Source organism: Astatotilapia calliptera, chromosome 7 (genome assembly GCF_964374335.1).
Source record: "Astatotilapia calliptera chromosome 7, fAstCal68.1, whole genome shotgun sequence".
In the NCBI taxonomy this organism is placed as follows: Eukaryota; Metazoa; Chordata; class Actinopteri; order Cichliformes; family Cichlidae; genus Astatotilapia; species Astatotilapia calliptera.
This window is the reverse complement of record NC_137428.1, coordinates 28,894,667-28,917,836: the sequence shown is the minus strand read 5'-3', so window position 1 is coordinate 28,917,836 and position 23,170 is coordinate 28,894,667. Positions and strand designations below refer to the sequence as shown.

At 39.2% G+C, this 23,170-nt stretch overlaps 2 protein-coding genes across 3 annotated transcripts in view; both read left to right on the top strand.

Moving 5' to 3' along the window:
- Window positions 1-5,567: 5,567 nt before the first annotated feature.
- cercam (cerebral endothelial cell adhesion molecule) lies at window positions 5,568-18,191 on the top strand. Its single transcript, XM_026174130.2, is given in 13 exon segments — window positions 5,568-5,643; window positions 5,646-5,904; window positions 8,799-8,909; window positions 9,659-9,776; window positions 9,943-10,077; window positions 10,234-10,438; window positions 10,624-10,743; window positions 10,861-10,937; window positions 11,258-11,364; window positions 11,668-11,800; window positions 13,277-13,404; window positions 14,078-14,281; window positions 16,521-18,191. Coding segments are annotated over 13 exon segments (1,893 nt in total). The 5' UTR covers window positions 5,568-5,582; the 3' UTR covers window positions 16,756-18,191.
- A 4,420-nt stretch (window positions 18,192-22,611) lies between these two features.
- sardh (sarcosine dehydrogenase) overlaps window positions 22,612-23,170 on the top strand; it is a 43,817-nt gene continuing 43,258 nt past the window's right edge. The window contains exon 1 of one of the 2 annotated variants that reach the window (XM_026174125.2): window positions 22,612-22,757. The gene's annotated coding sequence lies outside the window, so the exon portion shown is untranslated. Of the gene's footprint in view, window positions 22,758-22,991; window positions 23,133-23,170 lie in introns of those variants that run through there. The other variant, XM_026174124.2, reaches the window with a different exon arrangement.

Below are 23,170 nucleotides of genomic sequence, written 5' to 3'. Positions count from 1 at the left end.
CAGGCAAGCCAGGACGTGGAGTCAAAGGGACAAAGAAGTAAATTGGAAGGAGAGTTTTTTTTAAAAAAGACAAAAGGAAAAACAAAAATTCTCAGGCCATAAATCTTCCTGCTGGTGCACTGTATTGTGTAAGATGATCTTGTTTATGGCAGCTTATAATATCTAGTGGAGAAAGTGATAGCGCTTTGCAAGTGTTAAGGCCAGACAAGAAACATGCAGTTGTACTTTCATTTAAAAACCAATTATGCGCCACACAGTCTCCCATGTTCATAAGCACATTTGTTTATCACATGTCATTGAGTACATGTCTTCAGCTTATTTATATAGGCACTAAAAATTATGGGATCTTGTTCTTTGCAGTCGGGCAGCCAAACCATTAAGAGTGCAAATAACTAAAAGATACATTGTTTGAGTTTTTGGGGGGTTTTTTTGAGAAAAGTTGATTCATCAGAGATCTGAGGTTCAATTTGTAAGAGTAGTAAAATGTTGGATCGTGAAATTAATAAATCTTAAAGAAATCACCAAGTGGTGTAAAGGCTGAAATGAAAAGATTAAGAGAAAATTCTCCTGTAAGTGCAAAACTGAGTGCATCCTTCGACTCTGCACTCAGACAAATACACTCGCTTTACCCTCTTACTTCTTCACTGCCACCATCACAGCCACACACACACTCTCACACACACACACACACACACTCCTTCCCCCTCAGCATGCCGCTGCCTAAACATCCCCCAGAATTCTTTGACAGTGGCTGCTCTGTTGCTTGGCAACGGGGAGACGGACAGCGTCATCCAGGGAGCAACGGAGACGATGAGAAGCAAGGAAGTCTGCACTATTCTCACCGAGACTGTACAGATCATGGGGGCAACAGGGTGATCAAAAATATCCAATAATTTGTTTTTTATGTCAAATTTTGAACGACTAAAAGAAAAATGACTCAGTTGCGCAGTTGTACCAATTTTGCTGAGTTTTGCAAGTCATGAAAAATTTGCATTATATATATTTTAGATTTTAATCTTTATTTAACCAGGCAAAAATGAACATATCCTTTGCAACGATAAAAGCTGAAATGAATGGGAGAACACAACCAGCAGACAAAAACAACAGAACAAGACACTGAAGAAGGAAAACAGCTGCATGATATTAACAAAGAACTCAGATAATGAAGTTTTAAGATCTTCATGAATGAATGTCTCAGTCTGAGGATGTTTCATCGCTTCTGAAAAGTGTGTTGTAGGCTACCTCAAACCAGGTTATCAAGGTTGGTGCACAGGGGTAATATCTAAGGTTAATCATGTACTGGACTTCCTTTATTTAAATAGAGAAGAGATGTGAGCTAGTTTGAGATCTTCGTTGGTAGAGGTTTGTAAACATGTCACATGATGCTGCTGCTTCTTCTTGAGTTTAAGGAAGTCCATCCAGTCTTAGTAATGAAGCACCATGTAAAGGTTATAACTGCTGGAGGGATGTTGGAGCAGATGGCAATGCAGAGTATCCCCATCCATCCATCCATCCATCCATCCATCCATCCATCCATCCATCCATCCATCCATCCATCCATCCATCCATCCATCCATCCATCCATCCATCCATCCATCCATCCATCCATTGTCTTTTGTGTTGGGGAAGCTGTCTTAGCGCAAAAGGTTGAACACACTTGGACAGGTTGCCAATCTATTGAAGGTTTATTTAGTATATTCAAATTTAAAAAATCCATTAAGAGAAACTTGTCAATTTTTTTGACATTGTCCTGCGTCCTGGAAATCTTCACATTTGTGCAATAAAAAGGAGAATGTCGACTGAAAATCCAAACACCACTTTATTCAATTTTTTTTTCCAATTAAAAATGTTATTTTATTTAAAAAAGAACACCGGGTCTTACTCATTATTCCTGTTACTTTCAAGATCTTCAGATGAAATTACATTTAAGTATAATGTCTTAAAAAATGAATAAAATCAAAATCCTTGATGTTTCATTGTTGACTCAATTCAGTTTAAAATGTCTATTTCACTTTAAACCAAACTGGCTCAATGTCAGTGTAACTGCGATCATCTTCTGTAAAATGAATCAACTTGACAGGTATCTTAATCGATTATATTAAAACGACCAATAAAAAATAAATGACATCAAAATAATTGATTGCTTTTAAAAAAAATATTAATTAGAACAGATGTGACCATGTGTCACTGACCTCTTTAATCACATTACCTCCAGCATTCTGAGCGTTCGGTCTGAGCCTGAGGTTGTTTGTGCTGACTTGGTGGTGTTGCATGAAGACAGGACTTCAGGTATTCTAGTCCTTTTCTACTGAAGCAATTCTGTTTAAGTGTTTTAGTCAAACAGCACCTGGGAAAACACACACACACCTGCTGTTTGGCCCAGTAGTCAGTTTATCTGCACTGTTGCCACCTCCAGAGCATCCCCTCTTCATATTGCCAGCTACAATCAGAAAATCACATCTGTAAGACTGAGTGTTGTGAAGTTAAAAATGAAATGAAATGCAGGTTTGTAAATGATTCCAGACATGCTCGTTTCAGTCAGACTTCAACAAAACGAGTACCTGTAAAACTCTTGGGGAAAACATGGATCCAAGGCCTAGAATAACAACATTGCAATTAAAATGCTGAACATAATTTTCTGATATTATTTCCTAACAGTAAATGTAAGGATTCCTAAAAATCCATCTGATATGCATCTTTAAAACTGAGCTACTTCCATGTAAAACTTAACTCAGTTAGCAAACATGTGCTGGCTAACAAACATACTTGCTTACTTAAAACTGCAATATCGGTTGCACTTCATGAAAATTTACTTTGGAAAGATGAGTTTTGATTGCACAATGAATCAGACTCCAACCTAACAAATAACTTAAACAGGTGTTTTGTGCTAAAGATGAAAACAAAATACTGAAAACAACAATTTAACAACAGCACCATATAATTTTAAACCAAACCCAATTATGTTTAAAATGACAATATTCTGGAGATTAAACAATAATGGTAACTGTTTTTGTGGCTGTTTTATTGGACTCTGTGCAAAGAAAAAAAAAGAAGCGGATGCTCAGTTGGATATGATTTCAAATGAACCGCACAGCTCCTTAAACTGTGCAAACATGACACTCCTGAGACACATGCAGGAGGACATGCGAGGTGGGGAGCAGACAGAGCGAGGCTGCCGTAGCTGCTGAGTAAGAGGGTCTGTGCCATGACTGAGCCCCTGAGTGACAGGTATTGACCTGCCCAGCCAAAAGACGTCTCTGTGGGAACGCTATTGATTATTGCCACAGCAATAAAGGTCCCGGAAGCTTGCGAGAATGTCACGACTCTGTGCTGCCCACCAGTTTTGGTCCCAACACACAAAAACAGAAACACTTACACTTTGTCACATCCAAACTTACAGCCAATCATTCGCTCACGCTGACAAGAATTTCCTGGCCCAGCAAAGAAAAGATTAAAGATAGAATAGAGGCTGCGTGACCAGTTAGGACATGTGCGTTCTGTATAGATATGAGAGTTGTGAGTATCTTGCAACCTGCACAAATAGAGCTAAAGCTATGAGTATTGATGGCTAACATTTGAGGTGATTTACGTATATTTTGTATGCGTGCATGCACAGTCCTGGTGTCGCTGCAGCTTTCTTTTGCGGTCTCTGCTGCAATCTGGTCAAAACAATGAAGATTTTCTTTTTGTCATTCTCTCGCTTTTCTTGTCCGTCTGTCCCCGATTCACACACAAACGCCACCTCCACCCTTGACCCTGCAGTGAAAAGTTAGTGCACCCGAGGTTGAACTCTCCCAGATCAGCTGCAGCCACAAGCGCTGAGAAAGTGAGCCTGACATACGTGTATGCGTGCACATGAGCGTGCGTGTGTTTTTGTGTGTGTGAGCGTGGCAACACTTGGGGTGTCATGAATAGGAGAGATTTGACCCTCAACCCTTGTGACCTGTCCACACAAACAACTCCTATGCCCCAAGTCTGCCATTGTCAGCCTTGACTGCCTTCGTTTATTCACAGAGCCTGCCAAAAGAGCCAAAATTCATTATATACGACTTTGCTTATTATTTTCCACCCACACTAATGCATCTCCCCATTCTTTATTTTTTCTCTCCACTGCCCTTTCCATCGTTTCCATTCTCTTTTGTCTGTTCCCATCAGTCCCCTTTTCGCACAACCTCTGTCCTGTCCATCTTACATACAAGTGAATTTTCCCTTGTATGCCGAGCACTCTGAGCATCAGTTTTTAAAACATTTGCCTCCTTATACTCACTAGCCCCATGGGAGCAAGCACATCTTTTCACGTTTATTTTCTACTGTTGTTCTAGACGAAAAATACAATTGAAGATCTAACTGTGTATATGTGCTTATTTCCCCCCGTACGAGTGTGTTTTAATCCTTTGTTTTAATCTGCTCTCCCGCCACACCTACACCCTGAAGCCAATGCATCTGTCTGCCCCTGCATCTTCTACTTGGCTATTGGCCATGAATTTTCTATTGCCCACATACTGACACTCAATACATTCAAGATGACCTTTGACTCTTTAATATACTGAGGAACACCCAGGCTACTGTACATCTTCTCTTGTCAACAGGCTACTCGAAGCTCTAGGACTGCAATAAATAAGAGCCACAGTGCAAAATGGAAAATGATGTTACAAGCTGTGTTTAAAATTTGGAAGCTCCCCTTTGATTAAAACCACAAACTTCCCAACTTTCTCTGTCAAAGCTCTATAGTATTTAAATGTAAAGATTTACAATGAATATTAGGTTGAACATGTCCCTTAAAAACATTTACACTTGTTTTCATTTTTGTTATTTTTGTTTTTTGTTCATGAAGCCTCAGTGTCTCTGTAGCAGACACTGCGTTTCTTATAAGGCAAATGTCAACAGAGTAAAACTGACCTTGCAACTATTATATGCATGCAAATAAGTACTATATAGCATGAGTGAATGTAGTGGAAGGTGACATACGATGAGAACGTCTCGAAAAGATAACTATTAAGTAGAATAAAATAATAAATGTAAAAATAACCTCGTAATTGATCCTAATTGCAGCATTTGAGAAAACCAAAGGATCAAAGGCCTCAGGAAGACGTGCGCGACATGATGATTCTTCTCTTGGATCAAAACCTCCCTCTGCTGGTGAATCTCTGTAATTGCTACTCTTTGGCTTCATATTACGACAAAGCTGGGTTTATTCAAAATCCAGACTAAATGTCCATACTGTGGTCGGAATATTTAAAAGGCTGTGACTGGTTTACTCAAAAACAATAATTAAATAAATAAATTTTTGACTAACAAATTGCCATGTTTAAATGCACCCCCCCCCCACCGATTTCTATCCCTGGGAACATTTTAATGATATTTTTAAGGATGTTCGACCTTAAACTTTAAAACTTTATTCTCCATCTTTCTAATCTTTCCAAGGGTATCCCACCGCTGTAAATACCAGTGTGGCCAAATCACGCCTCTTTCCCCTCTTTCTGTTTTTTTTCCTACAGGAAAAGGTTTATTACAGCGGAATATAACCCTCTCTGGCTTTAGGATTGGGTTTGCATTTCTCTTCAGAAGGGGCCAGCTTGTACATGAAGAAAGGGGTTGAACATTTGGGAAAGCCCTTTTTTCTTGGACTGCTGACGCGTACCGCGGCTACGTGCTGCTCCGGAGCCCCGCGGATTACTTTCCAACTTTAACAGCCTCCACCATGATACTTCACTTTCTAGCTTTGGGGGCCTTTGTTTTTCAGACTGAATGTTACTTTTCGGAGGAGAAGTATCCAGAGGAGTCGAAAATGCAGCCTCCAACCGTGGTTATCGCTATCATAGCGAGAAATACCGGTCACTCCCTGCCATACTACCTCGGAGCTCTGGAGAGACTCAACTACCCCAAAGATCGCATCTCTGTGTGGTGGGTTTCCTGCATGGACTGCCAGGCTGTTTGTAGAGGGGTCTCCTTTTTATCCGTCTATAGCAGCCGTTCAAAAGGTCAATGGCATTTAAATGAGTTTGTGAAAGCAGCAGCGTCCTACCCCTCCCCTGTTCCCTCTGCGCCTTTCACAGTCCAGGCTGCCTTTCACTCCGCCGCATTCGTTTCCTACCGTCGCTCGCTTGGAGTTTTATGTCCCGTGAAGTTTGTATAGAGTAACTGTACCAGCAGTGATTTTACTTCTTTATAATTCATGCTGCATGTTCAAATCTACAAACTCTAGGGATTTAGCTGTTTAGACAGCGCGGAGTGGTTTATTAGTGAGGAAGTAAAAGAGATCCCGTTTAATCGGTGTAATGATGGAAAAAGATTAACTGTTGGTTTAAGATGAGGAGATGACTCTAGTATGTTGAGTCCTACGAGAATATTGATCATCATCGTCATGAAAGTCATGGCAATTTTTGACTTTTAATTATTTATTTGAAACAAAGTAAGAACTTTATTTTGGATTTTCTCTAATCCATACAGAGTCAAAAACAAACATCCACCCACACGAAGATTTAGCAAGCAGCACCTCAGACGCCTTGGTAGCCACCAACAAGCTTCTGGCACACTTCCAGACGGATATTTGAACTCTCTTCTTAGTAGAATTAGTAGAGTTTATTTAAATTGGTTGGATCCAGATCGGGCCTTTAAGCATAGTCCACAAATTGTCAATAGAGTTGAGGTAGGTGCTTTGGGAAGGCCATTCCAGAAGCTTAATGTTGGCCTGCTTTATCCATTCCAATAACAGTTTTTATGTGTGTTTGGGATCATTGTCCTGTTGGAACACTCAGTTGTGTCCAAGTTTCGACTATCCATCTGTTGATTTCAGGCTTTATCTTTACCCCTACCACTGGCAGCAGAGCATGATGCTACCAGCACCATGTTTGACACCTGATAGTGTTATTGTGTTTGAAAGTAACTGTAAATTGTAGTCAAGCTTGAAGGTGTTGATTTTAGATCAGGGGTTTCTTTTTTCGGTTAGCGCTCTCTCAGTCCATGGTGTTGTAAAACTCACTCCAGTGTGGACAGTGACACTGGTGTTTCAGCAACTTTCTGTTCATGGCAGGCTTGAGCCTTGGAGGTTCCTGGTTTGTTCCTGAACATCCTAATCAGTTTCCTCTCATCTGAGAGTAACGATTTGGGTCTTCTTCCAGACACATGAGAGTAACTTTTACATTGTATAATTGTTTGAACCAATGATCTTGGAATCCGCAGTTGTTTAGAAATGGTTCAAAGAGACCTTCCCTAACTGTGTCTCCAGTTGCTGTACAAATATGAGTTTAAAGAAATCATTAAGAGCCCTAATATTATGATGAAGTTTAAAAAAAAAGGATGTTACTCTGCAGTGGTGTCTTATTTGCACAAATAAAAAAAAACAAGACTAACAAAAACCTGGTCATGCAATAGAGCCATTCTGCTAATTGACAGATATCTAGTATCTTTGATATACCTTGTCATTTTGTCCAACCCTACTTCACCACAAGTAAAGGTTTGCTAGAGTGACACTGCTGAAGATAACTCACAGCTGTGGACAGGAACGGGATCCAATGCATGTTTTAGTGCAAAAGCTGTCAGCCACTTTGCTCTTCTTTTCTGCCCAGAGGTCATGAAGTGCATTGGGTTAAAAGTAATCAAAAAGTAATTAAAAAAGTAAATTTTTCTTAATATAACCCCTTTCAAGATGAATATCACAAAATGCTAAAAACATAAAGACAAAAAAGTTACCAAAAAGCAAGGTTAAAAATATGCATTTTTAACCTCATTTTTAAAAGAGATCACCAACTTCATAGTGCTATGACTCAGTGGGAGAGAGCTTCAAACTCTTGGGGTATTTGTCTCATTTATTTTTATATTTGTATATCAGCCAGCAAGTCCTGATTAAGTCACCTCAGGGATGTACTGGGGATGTAAGGATACAAAAAGATACCTGATATATGCTGGTGCTTGTTAATGCAGAGCTCTAAAAGTCAAAACTAGAATCTTAAAGTAGACTGAAGTTAATGGGGTGCAAGTGGAACTGAATTAGCGAATTGCAATAATCTAGATGTGATGAAATAAAAGACTGATTATGATTTGATTGATTTCCAATTCAGACTGTGAAACAATGAAACCTAATTTGACAATATTTCTGAAGTGATAAAAACGAGAGTGAACCAGAGCTTTAACGGGAGTATCCACAATCAAAAGTTATTCAAACTTTAGCAAAAGGGGCAAGGCAATCTAGAATTTCCATTACCTTCAGCACAAATCTGTCATGGGATTTTTGCTTTCTCTTCACTAAGTTGAAGAAATTTGACAGCCAGTCTATCTAGCAGTGATAAGAAATGTCCTTAAAAGTGATGAAAATGTGCTGAAAAGGGAGCAGATATGACAAAAACGGTAAAGGCCCCAAAATAGAACCTTGTGGTGTACCGTAAACCAGAGAAGCGGAAAATGATTGTTCAGATCATTCAGTGGAACTGAGAGACAACATTAAAACGTTTACAAACCTGAAAAACTCTGCTCAAATAAGTAGTAATCATTTGTATTGTGTTGTTTTGTATTGTATTTGGTTTTGTTTGTTGATCGAGTAATACACAGGCTGAACATCAGTATTGGGCACTGAATCAAATAAGCCTGTCAGCAAATAATTTGACATTTACCAATGAGAGCGGGAATGCAGCATGGATTTTGCACCGGCATGATGAGGAGCTGAAAAATTCACATAATGTAGATTTCACTGTTCCTCTGGCACAACGAGGGGAATAAGTAATAACAAGAACCAACGCCAAGTTTAGGTTCCCTACGTTTGGTGCAGTTACTTCACCCTCTGCCTTCTCTGTGCTTTCCAGGGCAGCCACGGATCACAACACAGATAACACCACAGCCATACTGAAGGAGTGGCTGACTGTCATGCAGAAATATTACCATTATGTTGAGTGGAGACCAATGGACAAGCCAACGTAAGTCTGAAAATGTTAATGTGTTGAGCTTTGTGTACTGCTGGGATTTGAGTTTGGAAACACCCCCAACTTGATCTTACAGCACACGTGGATCAAAGCAGATCACCTTCAATAGTTGCTTTCTACAAGGGAAATGACAGGAACAATCCCTTTTACTCATCAGGAGGCAAATCTATGATCCTCTGAAGTGTCATCCTGGTATTGACAAAATAAATCAAACAATGTTCAGATTGTACATGTATTGATTTTTCTTACTGGCTCTTTTTGTCCACGTGTTCAGTGAAAGTATTAACACCCCTCTGTAGGCTGCAACTTTGCAGTTCATCTGGTATTCATTTTAAAAGCTAAAAAAAAGAGTTTGACAAAGCATATCTAGGCTTGTCTGTACATGATGCTCTGCTTTCTATTAGCAGACTCTTTTATGCCTGTCAGTTATTATTCTGAGTGAGTTCTGCTAAACTTCTACAGTCATGAAACTGTTACGTTATCCACCTGTTTATGCTCTTTTCACAGCACCACAGAACTTATTTACTGTTCTGGTTTTATTTAATCCATTAGCATCGGTATGCTGTATTCACTGTGGTCAACACTCCAGCATGATTCAGCGATGCTGTTTTTGTTTTGTTTTGTTTTTTTTACAATAGAAACCATTCAGCCAATCACATATTTGCTTCACGTGGCAAATTATACAACATTTTACCAATATAGTATTATATCCCCTAATAATACTGTACTTCTGTGTGTCTTAGGTCCTATGCTGGAGAGCTGGGTCCTAAGCATTGGCCCAACAGCAGATACGAATATGTGATGAAGCTGAAACAAGCAGCGCTCAACTTTGCCAGGAAACGCTGGGCTGATTATATCTTGGTACCTTTCTTGTGATAAGTTTCATATTATCTCCTTTCTTGATTAAGCAGATGGGATGTCTTTCTTACTGAGGCTGTTATTTCATCCAAGAAAAAAAAAAAACTTAGCAACTGTAATTTGAATGAAAAATACTTTTTCCTTTGTATTTTCTGTCTCTGTGATTCAGTACGCAGACACGGACAATATCCTCACAAATCCAGAATCCCTCAACCTGCTGATAGCAGAAAACAAGTCAGTCATCGCTCCTATGTTAGATTCTCCGGGGGCGTACTCTAACTACTGGTGTGGTATTACTCCACAGGTGAGCAGCACTTAAAAATGAGTGATTATTTATCCGCTTAAAGGGAATACTTGAGAAAAAAAATTGTTGTTGCTTTCTTGATGAACATAATGCAGAAAAATGACACAGATCTAGGACATAAGTAAGCATATTTTTTTAAATATCTCAATTCTTTAGGGATATTATCGTCGAACAGCAGAGTACTTCCCCACCCGTCATCGTCACCGAGTGGGCTGCTTCCCTGTGCCTATGGTCCACAGCACCCTGCTGCTGGATTTGAGGAAGGAGGGCATGAAAAAACTTGCTTTCTATCCTCCTCATGAGGACTACTCGTGGCCCTACGACGATATTATTGTTTTTGCCTTCTCCTGTCGGGCTGCAGGTCTGTAGATGCTCGTGTGTTATTATGTTCAGCAGTCAGGTTTACTCAACACAGCTGTTGCACTAAATCACGTCTGCGCTTGCTTCACTGTAGAATATTTGTATATTTCAGGACTCAGTGTTGAAAATATACATGAATAAATATGTTTATAATTAATTAAATGATTGCTTTTCGTTGCTACTCAGAGATACAGATGTACCTGTGCAACAAGGAGCGCTACGGCTACCTGAACGTTCCAGCCAAACCGCACTACACCTTAGAAGACGATCGTCTCAACTTTGTCCATGTTCACCTTGAGTCTATGAGTAAGAGCATAGATGATTTGTAATACTAAAGGCAAATAATGACAGTTAAAAAAAGGCACATCAGCTCACCTCTCTTTTACCCCCCCCCCCAAACTAATATCCCTGTTTGTGGAAAAGTCGACGGGCCACCCATGTATCCTTCCCGTTTCATCCACATGTTTCCAAAACAGAGAGACCTCCTGGGATTTGATGAGGTAGGTGAACCAGTTCAAGTTTTTTCAGTTAATGTGTAAAAAAGGTTAACCCAACCTTATACAGGCTTGTTCTATGCAGTAATGAAAGCATGGATGTAATTATGTGTAATATATAATATAATTATACATCAACTTTTTAGGTAGTACTTTATGTTCAGCAAGATTCAGACCAATTATGATGCATGTTTTCACTGAGTGAATAGAGTTTGAAAACATGCCGAATATGCAGTCGACCCATTTGATGAAACTCAAAGATTTATGATGATGGTACACAGTGTCCAGATTTAAATAACGTTCTGGGTCGCCCATCTCCTGCACAGATTTATCTGATTAACCTGCGACGGCGTGCTGACCGCAGAGACAGGATGTTGTTCTCTCTAAACGAGCTTGAGATTGACGTCAAAGTGGTCGATGCCGTGGATGGAAAGTGAGTGGATTGCTCTCAGGTCTTTTCCTCTCTCAGTTTTATAGTTAAGTTTGTCAAGAAATGTAACACCGTGTCAATTCAGACTCTTGGTGTGAGGCCAATTTCAATTCTTATCTTGAAAATATGGACACTTGTGGCTTATAATAAATATCAGCGTTATGGCTACGTATGCTCCAAATTTGAACGCTCTTCTCTTATCAAAGACAGAATTACCAAAAAAAAAGTGTGTGTGTGTGTGTGTGTGTGTGTGTGTGTGTGTGTGTGTGTGTGTGTGTGTGTGTGTGTGTGTGTGTGTGTATGCAGTGCACTGAACAGCAGTGACATTAAGATTTTGGGTGTCGACCTGCTGCCAGGATACTATGACCCATTCTCTGGACGCACTCTGACCAAAGGAGAAGTGGGCTGCTTCCTCAGTCACTATTACATCTGGAAGGAGGTGAGAGGACACACACTGTCACACATTTTTCAAATCCCTTTTCTGAAGTTAAAACTCAAATATTTTAATTTATACTTCATAGTATACTATATAAGAAGAAAGCATAATTGTATATACAGTCCTTGCAAATCACCTTTTTACAATATTATGATACAGTCATGTGAAAACAAAACTATAACTTCTTTGAGTTCTAAGCGTTTCTATATCAACTTCAGTAGCTTTTACGTTACCTTTAGCAGTAATAACTTGAAGTAGTGGTTTTCTGGATGACTTAATCGGTGTCTTACATCATTGTGGAAGAATTTTGGCCCGCTCTCATTTACAGCACGCAGCTTCACTTCACTGAGGTTTGCAAGCATCCATTTATGCACAGTTATCCTAAAGTCCACCACAGCATTTCAGCGGAGATGAGGTTTGGACTTTGATTCGGCCGTTGCAACACCTTGATTTATTTCTTTTTCAGGCATTTTGTTGTAGATTTGCTGCATGACCCAAAGGTTTTAACTTTTGGACAGAAGGCCTCATATTTAACACTAGAATGATCTGGTATACAGAGGAGCTTCTGACTCGCAGCACAGGTCCTGTGGTTGTAGAAAAAGCATAAATAATCACCCCTCTACCATTGTGCTGACAGTTGGTGTGAGGTTTATGTGCTGTGTTTGGGTTTTCTCCAGACATATCAGCGTCCATTATGGCCAAACATCTTCACTTTGGTGTCATATGTCCACCACACATTGTTCCAGAAGTCTTGTGGGGTTTTTTTAGATGTAAGTTTGCAAACCTAAGCCGTGCTGCCAAGAAGAGGCTTTCTTCTTGCAACCCTTCAAACTTGCCGTTTGTTTGTGGACATTTGCTGGGATGTCCACAGGAAGATTGTCAGCTGTACTGAATGCTTTCAAAAAATGGACTTCAAATGATTGAAAATGGCTTCACAACCCTTCCAAGACAAAAGACAGCAACAATTGCTTCTTTAAGGTCATGTGTAAGATGTCTTTCCTTCTTGACATTGTGTTAACACACACCTGAATGCTCCATACCACCAAACTGCCAAAACATCTGCTTTTATGTAAGTGCTCACACCTGCTGATGTTAAGTGTATTTGATTCACAGTGCCTGGCTGCTATTTACCCTCTTAATTCATATCTAAGTAAGTTGTCCTTAGCTTCTGCATTATGGAGTTGTTCTCATACAATCAATAATGACATGATGTAATATATAATGTGTGGTTGTTAATCTGAATTTGCATTTACATAAGAACTGCTAAGGACCAGATTATTTTTATGTAAAACCTTAAAATTCAAAGAAGGCGTACTTTCTTTTTCACAACTGTAAATGAAAATAATTGCACTCAGCTGAAAACCAAGAGTCATGTTTGTAAAGAAGATGGATGCAAAATAAAAACCTGCTTTTATGACACAAACCTTTTGATTTATTTAACAGGTCAGGCTTACAGTGTGTATACTTCTTTTTCCATAGATGGTGGACATGCAGATGGATAAGGCCCTGGTCTTTGAAGATGATGTTCGCTTTCAGGCCAACTTCAAGCGACGAATACTCAAAATGATGCAGGATGTGGAGCAGGTGGAGCTGGACTGGGACATCATGTAAGACACATTTTACTCCTAGTTTCCAGTCCAATTCCTGTTTTTGGTTAAGGTTAAATGAGACGCAGGTAAGAAAGCTCAGGTTAGGTTCATTATAAAGTCCAAAGTGCATTTGTACCCTTTGATATAGTTTGCTGGTTTTGTTTGAAATCATACAAACGGGATTAGACAAAACTTCAGACAAAGTTTGAAGTTTTTCTAGTGTAGAATTTGGGACAAATTTATGACTATGATATACAATAATAACTTAATGGAACATATTTTTGTAGAGCAATCGTATTTGCTATAACCATTAACATTTTGTGTACTGTGCAGAACCATGAAGTCCAGTAGGGTGATTTTTTTTTTCTCATATTATGAGATAAAATCATTTAATTAAAAAAAAACAAACCCTAATAGAATATCCCAAGCTCCATGGTTAAAGCTCATCCAAAATACTTAAACATGTGATGTTAGCACTTTCTTTTTTCGTACATATTTGGAAGGAAAATGCACGTACAGAGCATGTGCTGAAAAATGTTTTATGCCTGCTAGGCAGAAAAGAACAGCAAGGTGGAGTTTGATTGTAAAAATCACATGCCTTGACCATCCTGGGTTTTTGCTGCTTCTACCCCGCGCCTGATTTTTTTTTTTTAACTTCTTTAGTTCTTATGATCGCTTTATGTTGCCACAGATACTTGGGCAGGAAGCAGGTGAATCCTGGAAAGGAGGAGCCAGTGGAGAACGTTCGTAACTTGGTGATGGCCGACTACTCGTATTGGACTCTGTCCTACGCCATCTCCCTACAGGGAGCCCAGAAACTCCTCAATGCTGAGCCACTTTCCAAGATGCTGCCTGTTGATGAATTCCTCCCCATTATGTACGACAAACATCCGAAGTATGTATCATAAAAAAGTGTCAAAAATACACTCATGCTACTCTCTGCGCACTTTGAAGTTTTTCTGGTTTTCTTCTTGTATGTTCCATACAGTGACCGCTATAATGAAACCTGTTCTTCAGCACTCTTTAATCTCCTTCTCCTGCGAGACCGTTTAAACTAAAGCAGACCTCAGGGCTAAAAACATTCTTTTCTATAGCTGCCTAAACATGTGTACATGCTTTATATTTAGCCTAGTTTTGTTTGGAGTGTATAGATTAAAGAACTATGTGGAAGTCTGTGGTTTTACTTCACTGCGTTTTTCTGAAAGAAAGTCACTTTGATATGTTGTGCTTGTCAAGCTGAATTAGCGCACCACATTTCAAAATAGATTTAATCTTTCTCAGCATTTTCCTTTTATGATGCACAGGCCTCGTGTCTGCATCTCTTTCTGGGATTAATGGTCTGAATTTTTGTCAGTGTGGGCTGACATTTTCTTAAACACAGTGTGACCGACAGATGTGAGCAGCCAGAGTGGACTCAGTTTTGTTTGTGGTAAAGAAGATATATATTTTTTCCAAGCCTATGTTGTCGCCTTTCTCCATGAATTACACTACTGTATGGTCAGTCCAGACTATTTTAGTCCATACTTAAATTTCTATGGTTTGTTATTTAAGTTTATACCAGTGTTTGTGGCACTAACAGTATGGTCTGTACTTACTTTGGTAAAAACAAAACAAAAATTAAGCTGCAACATCAAAGTTTCTTTATTACAGATTTGATATAAAAGAATTATGCTGCCACACTAATATCAGTCATTTGTTTGGGGACTTTAATTTTGAAGCCTTATATTTAGAACTACAGCATTTTTTGGTTTGTTTATGCCGTTGGCTGCGAAATCAAAATGATGCTTTAATAATGTGTTGTACGTGTATAATCACAAAAAAGAATAATTTTAGCCCATTGATAGGTGGTCGCTATTATCATTTATCATATATATTCAGCTTTGGCAGATAGAAATGAGCTATTGTCAAGAAATGAAAGATGGTAGGATGGTTGACAAGTTGCATCATGTGAATTTGTCACAGACATAGATACCTGCTAATTAAAGCTCACTAAAAATATTCTTTTATATGCACCATAACTAGAGCACAGACAGTTCAGTCACTCTAAATAGCTAAGGCCTACCAGTTGAAGGGGAAATTGTATTTTCTGGTTGGAAGTTGGCCTACTAACATTGGAGTCATTGGGGTTGACTCACTTTGGGAGCAAGCCTCCAGTGGCCATTGTTGGAACTGCTTTTTTAATCATTGCCTTTAATTTTCAACCGCAGATGTTGTTGTTTAGTTTTAACTACTGCCATAATAATACAGACATCCATGGTTCCTCCACCATGATGACTATGGTTATCCCTTAGCGTTCATCTGGCATCACTATGAGGTTCACATTTTTGGTTGCAAAGGTCCAGACGACTGTCTGATGCAATAAAAATGCACGTTTGTCTCTCCGTACAAAGGAAGTCTAACCACATTGGCGATCCTTCAACTGCTGACTTGGAGCCATCATCTGTAAAGCTTCTATTTCATGCTAGATGGTTGCTGGAGGTCTATAAAATATCGACTTAACCTCCAAATGTATCTTTAAATTATTAGTGTAATGGGTGAATCAAATTCTGGCTTTAACAATGGTATCCTTGACAGTTTCCCCAACAAGGCAACTGTTCTCGTCATCAGGAACTAACTCTAAGAAATGAAATGCACTTTGTGCCAAAGGATCTGCAAACCAGAAGGCCTGGCTGTGTCTGTGTGCTCCATCATGTGTGGAAATCTGGCCTATAGCCAGCCTGCTTTCTCTGCACTCTCTCTCTTTTTCACACCACTGTGATTCTGATTTGATATGCTTGACTAGTCTGCTGAGAACACTCAACAAATGCACCCCATGCATTGTTGCCCTTCATGCCAAGAGTAACTGAACCATCTCTGAAATTGGCCTGTTGTCACCATCTCTTGTCAAATCAGTATAGTGTAATGAAATCACAAAATATCCCTGATGTTTATATTTAACATTTCAGTAAATGGTGAAAAATTGCTCAAACTGCCCCCCCCCCCCCCCCCCCCCCCCAAGAAAAACAAAACTTCCATCTGAAGTTCCAGCGCTGTTATTTTTGTTATTTTTTCTTTATTGTGACATCCTATCCTGTGTTTTTAAGTTTCGAATGATTTTACCCAGTCTAAACACTGCCTTTGTGCTCCCTCTGCAGCGAGGACTACAAATCCCACTTCCCCAATAGAAACTTACAAGCCTTCAGTGCGCACCCCCTCCTGGTCCAGCCGTGTCACTACGCCGGTGATCCCCAGTGGGTGAGCGACACAGAGACGTCGACCCTGTGGGATGATGACTCTGTGAGGACTGATTGGAGGGGCTCCCACAAGACCCTGAAAGGGGCTGCCCCGGCACCCGAGATGCTGTCAGTCGCCTACAGGGATGAACTTTAGTGCAGCACAAATGTAGCTGAGGAGAATCTGCAGGTCCACAGGCCATGAGGTCAGAGAGACTGTTACTGAGGAGAGAGTGATACTTTCACTCCACCTTGTGTCATAAAACTGACATGCTCAGTGTCATTTAACCTGAGCTTCTTAGATAGGAGGCAACAACATAAGATATGGTGTTCGTTTCGGCTTTGTGTAAAGACATGCACAGTTGTCTCGGTGTAATAAATGCGTCAACCTGCACAATAGATTTTTCTCAAACAACCCCATGTTTAGAGTGTTTATCCTTCTATGTGCTTTTCTTTTACTTTGCTCAGTCATCTAGTTTAGTTGCTTCATTTAGAGCGTTAATTCATTCTGTATGGTTCGTGTCAACCTGTTTAAATGTACTCCTGTGATAGTGCGTAATCTGTTGATCATATTCTAACCGAGGGTTCAGTAATTGCACTGTTAACAACTCCTGGCAAGTCTGGAAAAAAAAAGTCTGAAATGTATTGGCTATTGTTTTTTTTTCTTTTCTTTTTTTCGTGTTGCTATAATCTGTCTGTACATTTCTGTGCTTGCGTGTGTCCTCCACTGGGGACTGGAGAGTTAACACAAATCTCGAATGACCATAATTGATAAGTATTTTGTTAGTAGCTCTTACACATTGAATGTTTGCTTTTGATCAGTTTACGCTTCTTCAGATTGATTTTTTTTTTTCTTAACTTAATTAACTTGGATTATCTTCTACTCCCTAGCTGTATTTTAATATTTTCACATTTAGCCATGTTCACCCTTAGGAGTTTAACATGAACTGGAAACAAAATTACCTTCATGTAATTTTGCGCATATTACTGGTTTTAAAATATTACGTCATGATTTGAGAACCGTTTGAGAAGATTTCAGGTTTTATGACACTATTACAACCACAAGAAATTCCTAAAGTAAAAATACTTTTTTTTGAAGGCCCAATTACTTACATAAAATCTATGCAACATGTTGAGGCTTGAAGAGTGTAGCTTTGGTTTTTATCCAGTTTTGGAGAGCGTCCACATGTTATGTTTAAAAAGTATAAATGCTATGTGTTGCTTAAGTGTTTAAAGGTCTTATGAAAGTACAGCCTTTAACAGTCTTTTGTAGCATCGCTGTCGCTCCAGGATTGAGCTGACACTCGTCTAGACAGGGTTGCAGTGCAGGTAACTGATGTCGCAAGTTTGTGGATTTGATCAGGTCAAACTAAACTTGTATTTCATTTTTGTGCGCATTGATGACGGTCTGTTTCGTATATTGTTTTTTTGACATTGAAGATTTGTTTTCCTGCAAATATCTTAACTTATTTGTTTTTCTTTGTGAATCACAGATGAGTTGCACAACATGATGTACGATACGTGGGTCCAGTTTTGTCTCTGGGTCTACTTTTTGTCTCTGCATCTTTGAGCAATAAATTTATATTAATATTACGATTCATTAATTGCCACTGATTTCACATCTGGATAGCAAGCAGCTCAGAATTGAAATACAAATATTTTTGTACTGTTATATAAATGGTTATGGACTGTTAGTTAACAAATGAACATATTTTATTAAATACACAAAGCTACCATGTGCTAAGAAGAAAAAACACAAGGGGGTACTGTTTCCTAAATTCTGCTACTGCAGCCAGAGTTTACATACATGCACACCTATAGATGTGTGTGTAGATGGAGAAGTACATAAATGCAGTTTAAGACACAATTTTTGCAGTGGATTTGAAATCAGTCATTGTGATTGATGTGCAGACTTTCAGTTTTTATTCAAGGGGATTTACAAAAATTTTGCATTAACTGTTTAGGAATTACAGTCATTTTCATATACAGTGCCCCATTTTTAGAGGCTCAGAACTGATGAAAATCCTTTTCAGCCATCAGCATTAAGTCTAAAAAAAACATTGACATTGTTAAATGTGTTTGCTTCACTGAGATGCTGGCTGCCAGGCCTTTACAGCAGCCACCATCAGTTGCTGCTTGTTTTTAGGCCTCTTTGCCTTCAGCTTGTGTATTTAATAACTGAAAAGCATGCTCTGTTGGATTATGACTGACTTGGCCACTGAATAATATCCCATTTCTTTGCCTTTAGAAATGCTTACACTTTAGTTGTATTTTGTGGTTTTTCAGGCCCTGAGCTGGCCAGTGCATTTATTCTTATTAACAACGTACCAGTTTGTTGATTTGACAATTCCTAAAGTCTTTACTGCCTCTGATGGTTTATTTAGTCTTTTTCTTTTCAGCAGAATAAAGGGCTTGCTCACTGGCACTGATGTGTCTTTAGGTCTCAATTAAAATAACAGTAACAAGCTGTAGACTTTGATTTGTGTAAGATATAAATTCAACACTTTGAATCATTCTTATGTCTACTACATTTGTCATTTAATTACAAGGGATCAGCCGTCACCTGGCCACGAAACTGCTTGTCAGTCATTTGTTCGATTACTTTTCCAACAAATAGGGGCTGTGTATAAAAATGGCAACGATTCCTTAAAAGTTAAAGCATTATTTTGTTAAATCCCCTAAAGCCGAAAGTCAGCACTTCAATCAGTTAATGTTTGATTTAAAAGCCTCTGTGGTAGTGTACAGTGCAGAGGCAAAACTACAAAAACTGTCTTTATCCAACTTGATGTGTTTTAAAGTGCAGGCCACAAGGAAATAAATACAATACTGTACATTTCAGAATTATAAGGGCAGAAGCAAAGTAAGGTTGCGTGATTTATTTCTCGAACATTTCGTATTTAAAGCCACATGAATTATTTGTTTTGCACCTCATTTTACTGCTACCACATAAGAAAAGGTGTTTCCACATTAACAAATGCCAATAAAACCAGTTTTCTATTTTCATTACTTAAAATATAAATATTTACAAAAAATGCCACACATACAAAATAAAATCAGATTCTGGGAATCTAAACCCAAAAAATAAATCCCAGTTAAACACCTGAAAAACTCACAAGGAAGTCCCCCACTCCATCTTACCTGTTGTTCTCCCCTTTAGCAGGTGTTGAAAATCCTGGGAAACTTACCCAAACTCCCAGGAGAAGAAAGATGAGTGCGCACCCTGCCCATGCATTCTGCAGAGGCACTAAAAAACTGCAGAATAATCCAAAGTGCAGGATATTTCTCTTCAATTTCAACTCAAAAACAGTCTGTGCTCCAAGTTGAAGGCCAGGCCATTGAGAAAGGAGCAACTGCTTTGTAACAATAAAACTAAGATGATTGAGAAAGTTCCAGGAGCATCCATACATGTCCATGCAGACCTTTTGCAGAGATTTCCTGACCTGTGAATAAAACTTTCTCCCAATGAAATTATTGTCAAATTCCAGTCCAGCCCTATGTTTCTTATTACTAAAAATAGTGTTTCATCTTGCAGTACTGCCTCTGTAACACTGACAAATAAGTTCACATGACGCGTGGGTTCTTGCACTATTGGATCTGTGGTCTCTAGAGCATAGCCTTTTTGTTTTCTGTTGTTACAGGTGAACTGGGTTTTTTTTTCAGGTGTTAGGTAAGGGTTAAATTTCATGAGAGTAAAATTAGAACAAGTATAGCTCGTTTGGATGAATTACCAGGACAAAACAAACCAAAACCTCCTCTCACTACATGGCAGGACGGCTCAGATTTGAAAAATTGGATCTGAACAAACTGTAAGACTTCTATAGGACAGATGTCCTTTGGAAGGTACTAGAGGTACTTGGCCATATTGCACAGTCCTGTTGTTCATAAAACGAATGCCTGCAAACCTTCATGAAGTGAAGCAAAGCCGTAGAGACGAGTGGGCCAAAATACCTCCACAACAATGTGAGAGGATGATAAAGTCATAAAGAAAATGATTACTTCCACTTATTGCTGCTAAAGGTGCTTCTGAAAATTATTAGTTTTTCACAGGGCTACACAGAATCCCGTGAAGGCTTTGCCTCCAAATAACCTCTCATGAAAGAACACCTGCTCATCTCTCATCTGTGAACATTGTGTGCAAAAGGGTGAGACACTTCCACGACAACTTGTCCATCAGTTGTTAACTTACACAGCTGAAAATGGGGGAATCAAATCAACACTGCCATTTCTGAGATACTGAAAAATGTATGTGCATATCACCATGAAAGCTGATAATTTCTTCTTTTATTTCTTTGTCATCTTTACAAGTTACCAGTAAAGGACAGCTTTCTCTCTGCTGTGAAAATAACTTCTGAGAGCACTCTAAAAATGAAGGGCTCGACACAAACGTAAAAAATATTTTCTCAGTCTATTCATGTAACAGTTATTAGCTATCCCCCCCACACCCTCTAGCAGATCATTACATGAAGGAACCTTTTAAAAAAACAAGCACGTCCATGCTCACAGGTGTACACACGGGTGATCACACCCACAAACTACACCCTTTTTGGCTCCTACCTCAAAGCACACTGTGTTCTGTTGATCTTATGTGCTGCACAATAATGTTTAATATTTAGTATTTACTGTCATATTCCCATATATCATTGTGATGTTGTTTATTCTATTACTCTTGTTCTCTTCTGCTTGTTTTCTTTTTTCTTTCTCAACAGGTGATTGATATATGCATTTTTTTTCTCCCCGCCCGTTCTGTTGGTTTTTGTTTTTTGCCCTTCTCCCCCGTCCCTCTTCTAAGCTGTTTTTCTTTCCCTCTTTCTTTCTCCCCTTCTTTCCCCCAGTCAAGTCTGTCCCGTATTCAGCAAGTGAAAATAAAATAAACAATAAAATGTGAATCAAATAGACCATTACGGCAAGGCTGGGATGGTCAATTTGGTAAAGTAAATCCGTTGGGCATCTTTCTTTACCTTTAGACAACAATTCTGATGGCAAAAGAGCCAAACGGGACAGGCAAAAAAAAAAAAAAAACAACATTTATTAGCTATTGACTCAGGTTTGTTATTAATAAGTGACCTTTATGTATATATATGCCTGTATATATTGTGCTATTCTTAGTTAGTGTATTGTCTGTCTTTGTTAATGGTTGTTTATAATGGAGCACTGTAACGAAAAAGAATTTCCCCTAGTAAAGTATTCTGAGTCTGATTGAATCTATTTCTTTCTGTCTTTCTAAGTACACCAGCACTTGATACCCAAGTCTGTATCAAAGCATACACATTTACCTCTAAGCACACCCCAGCTGTCTGCATATACAGTAGTTTATCTGGTTCTCTCTGGAACACTCTGCCACATACCACAGGAAGAGAAGAGAAGCCACTATATACAATCTATGTGCTTACAGCTCAGTGTTCTGCTGCATCTGCTGGCATAGCAGCATACACATGTGCGTGCACACAAATACACGTGGACATAACACTCTGTCCTTAAGACACTGTTATTCAGTCACATAAAAAATTAGTTTAAGGAAATCTACAAAGTTCAAAGGTAGCTGTGGTCCACTTTCTTCGTTTCAGATTCTTATACATAAGATACCAGTGCTGGCAACAGCTCCTATACTCAGCTTCAGTCTAGCTCAAAGCTGTCTAAACTAGAAAGAACCACCTGGCACAGGAGGGACCTAAACTTTGCACTTTATTGGCTGCTGGTTAGGAGGTGGGGAATCATGAGGTCAGCTTGGCAGGCTTCAACTACAGATGTCTCAGGGGTCTGGAGCCAAAGTTTGAATCATTCAGTGTGGCAAGGAGCCTTCTTTTGAGGTTTAAAGTGTTTTTTTCTTCTTCCCCTGTCCTACTGCAGCATCCCCACAACACTGAGTCAAATGCCTCACACAGACAAACTCCACATGTTCAACATATATGTGATGACCTACTTCTGCTTGATTTGATCACTGGGCTGTCAATAGCAGCTGTTACCCTAGCCTCCCGGAAATACAGACACCCACACATTCATGAACCAAACAAACAGAACAAACAGCAAATTGACATTAATGTTTCTCTTTTGGCACATTATATATTTTCTTGAATATTTTCACATAGGAGGTATTTTGTGCATACTTATGTTTATGGGACAAAACCAGCGAAGTCACGAACCTCTGCTGACTCATTTGAGGTACTTGGTCAAGTCTACTTAACCTTTTTCTGGCGTTTCCAAAGTGTCATGTGTTGTTGCTCAATTCCACCACTTACTAGGCTGCTTGGGTATAATCCTATCTGACTGATCTAATTTCTAGTTGTATGCCAAACCGCATGTGAAGGTAGGAACTACAACTGCAGTCTAACACCGCTGCAGCTCACATTTATCTGACAGCTACTGAGCTGTGTCTTGTGGGCCACGACAGCAGTTCTGTCGCTCGTTGGTCTGCGGAACTACTTGACCGTTTCTCACCATAAACCCACTCCCTTAATTCTGGAAGCAGCCCCTCTCAATACTTACCTCTTTCATCGAGTGTGTTTCCGGGGCAATCTTGGACAAGCGGAATCGAGCGTAAGTGCGACATGAATGTACATCCAAAAGTTGCTGCA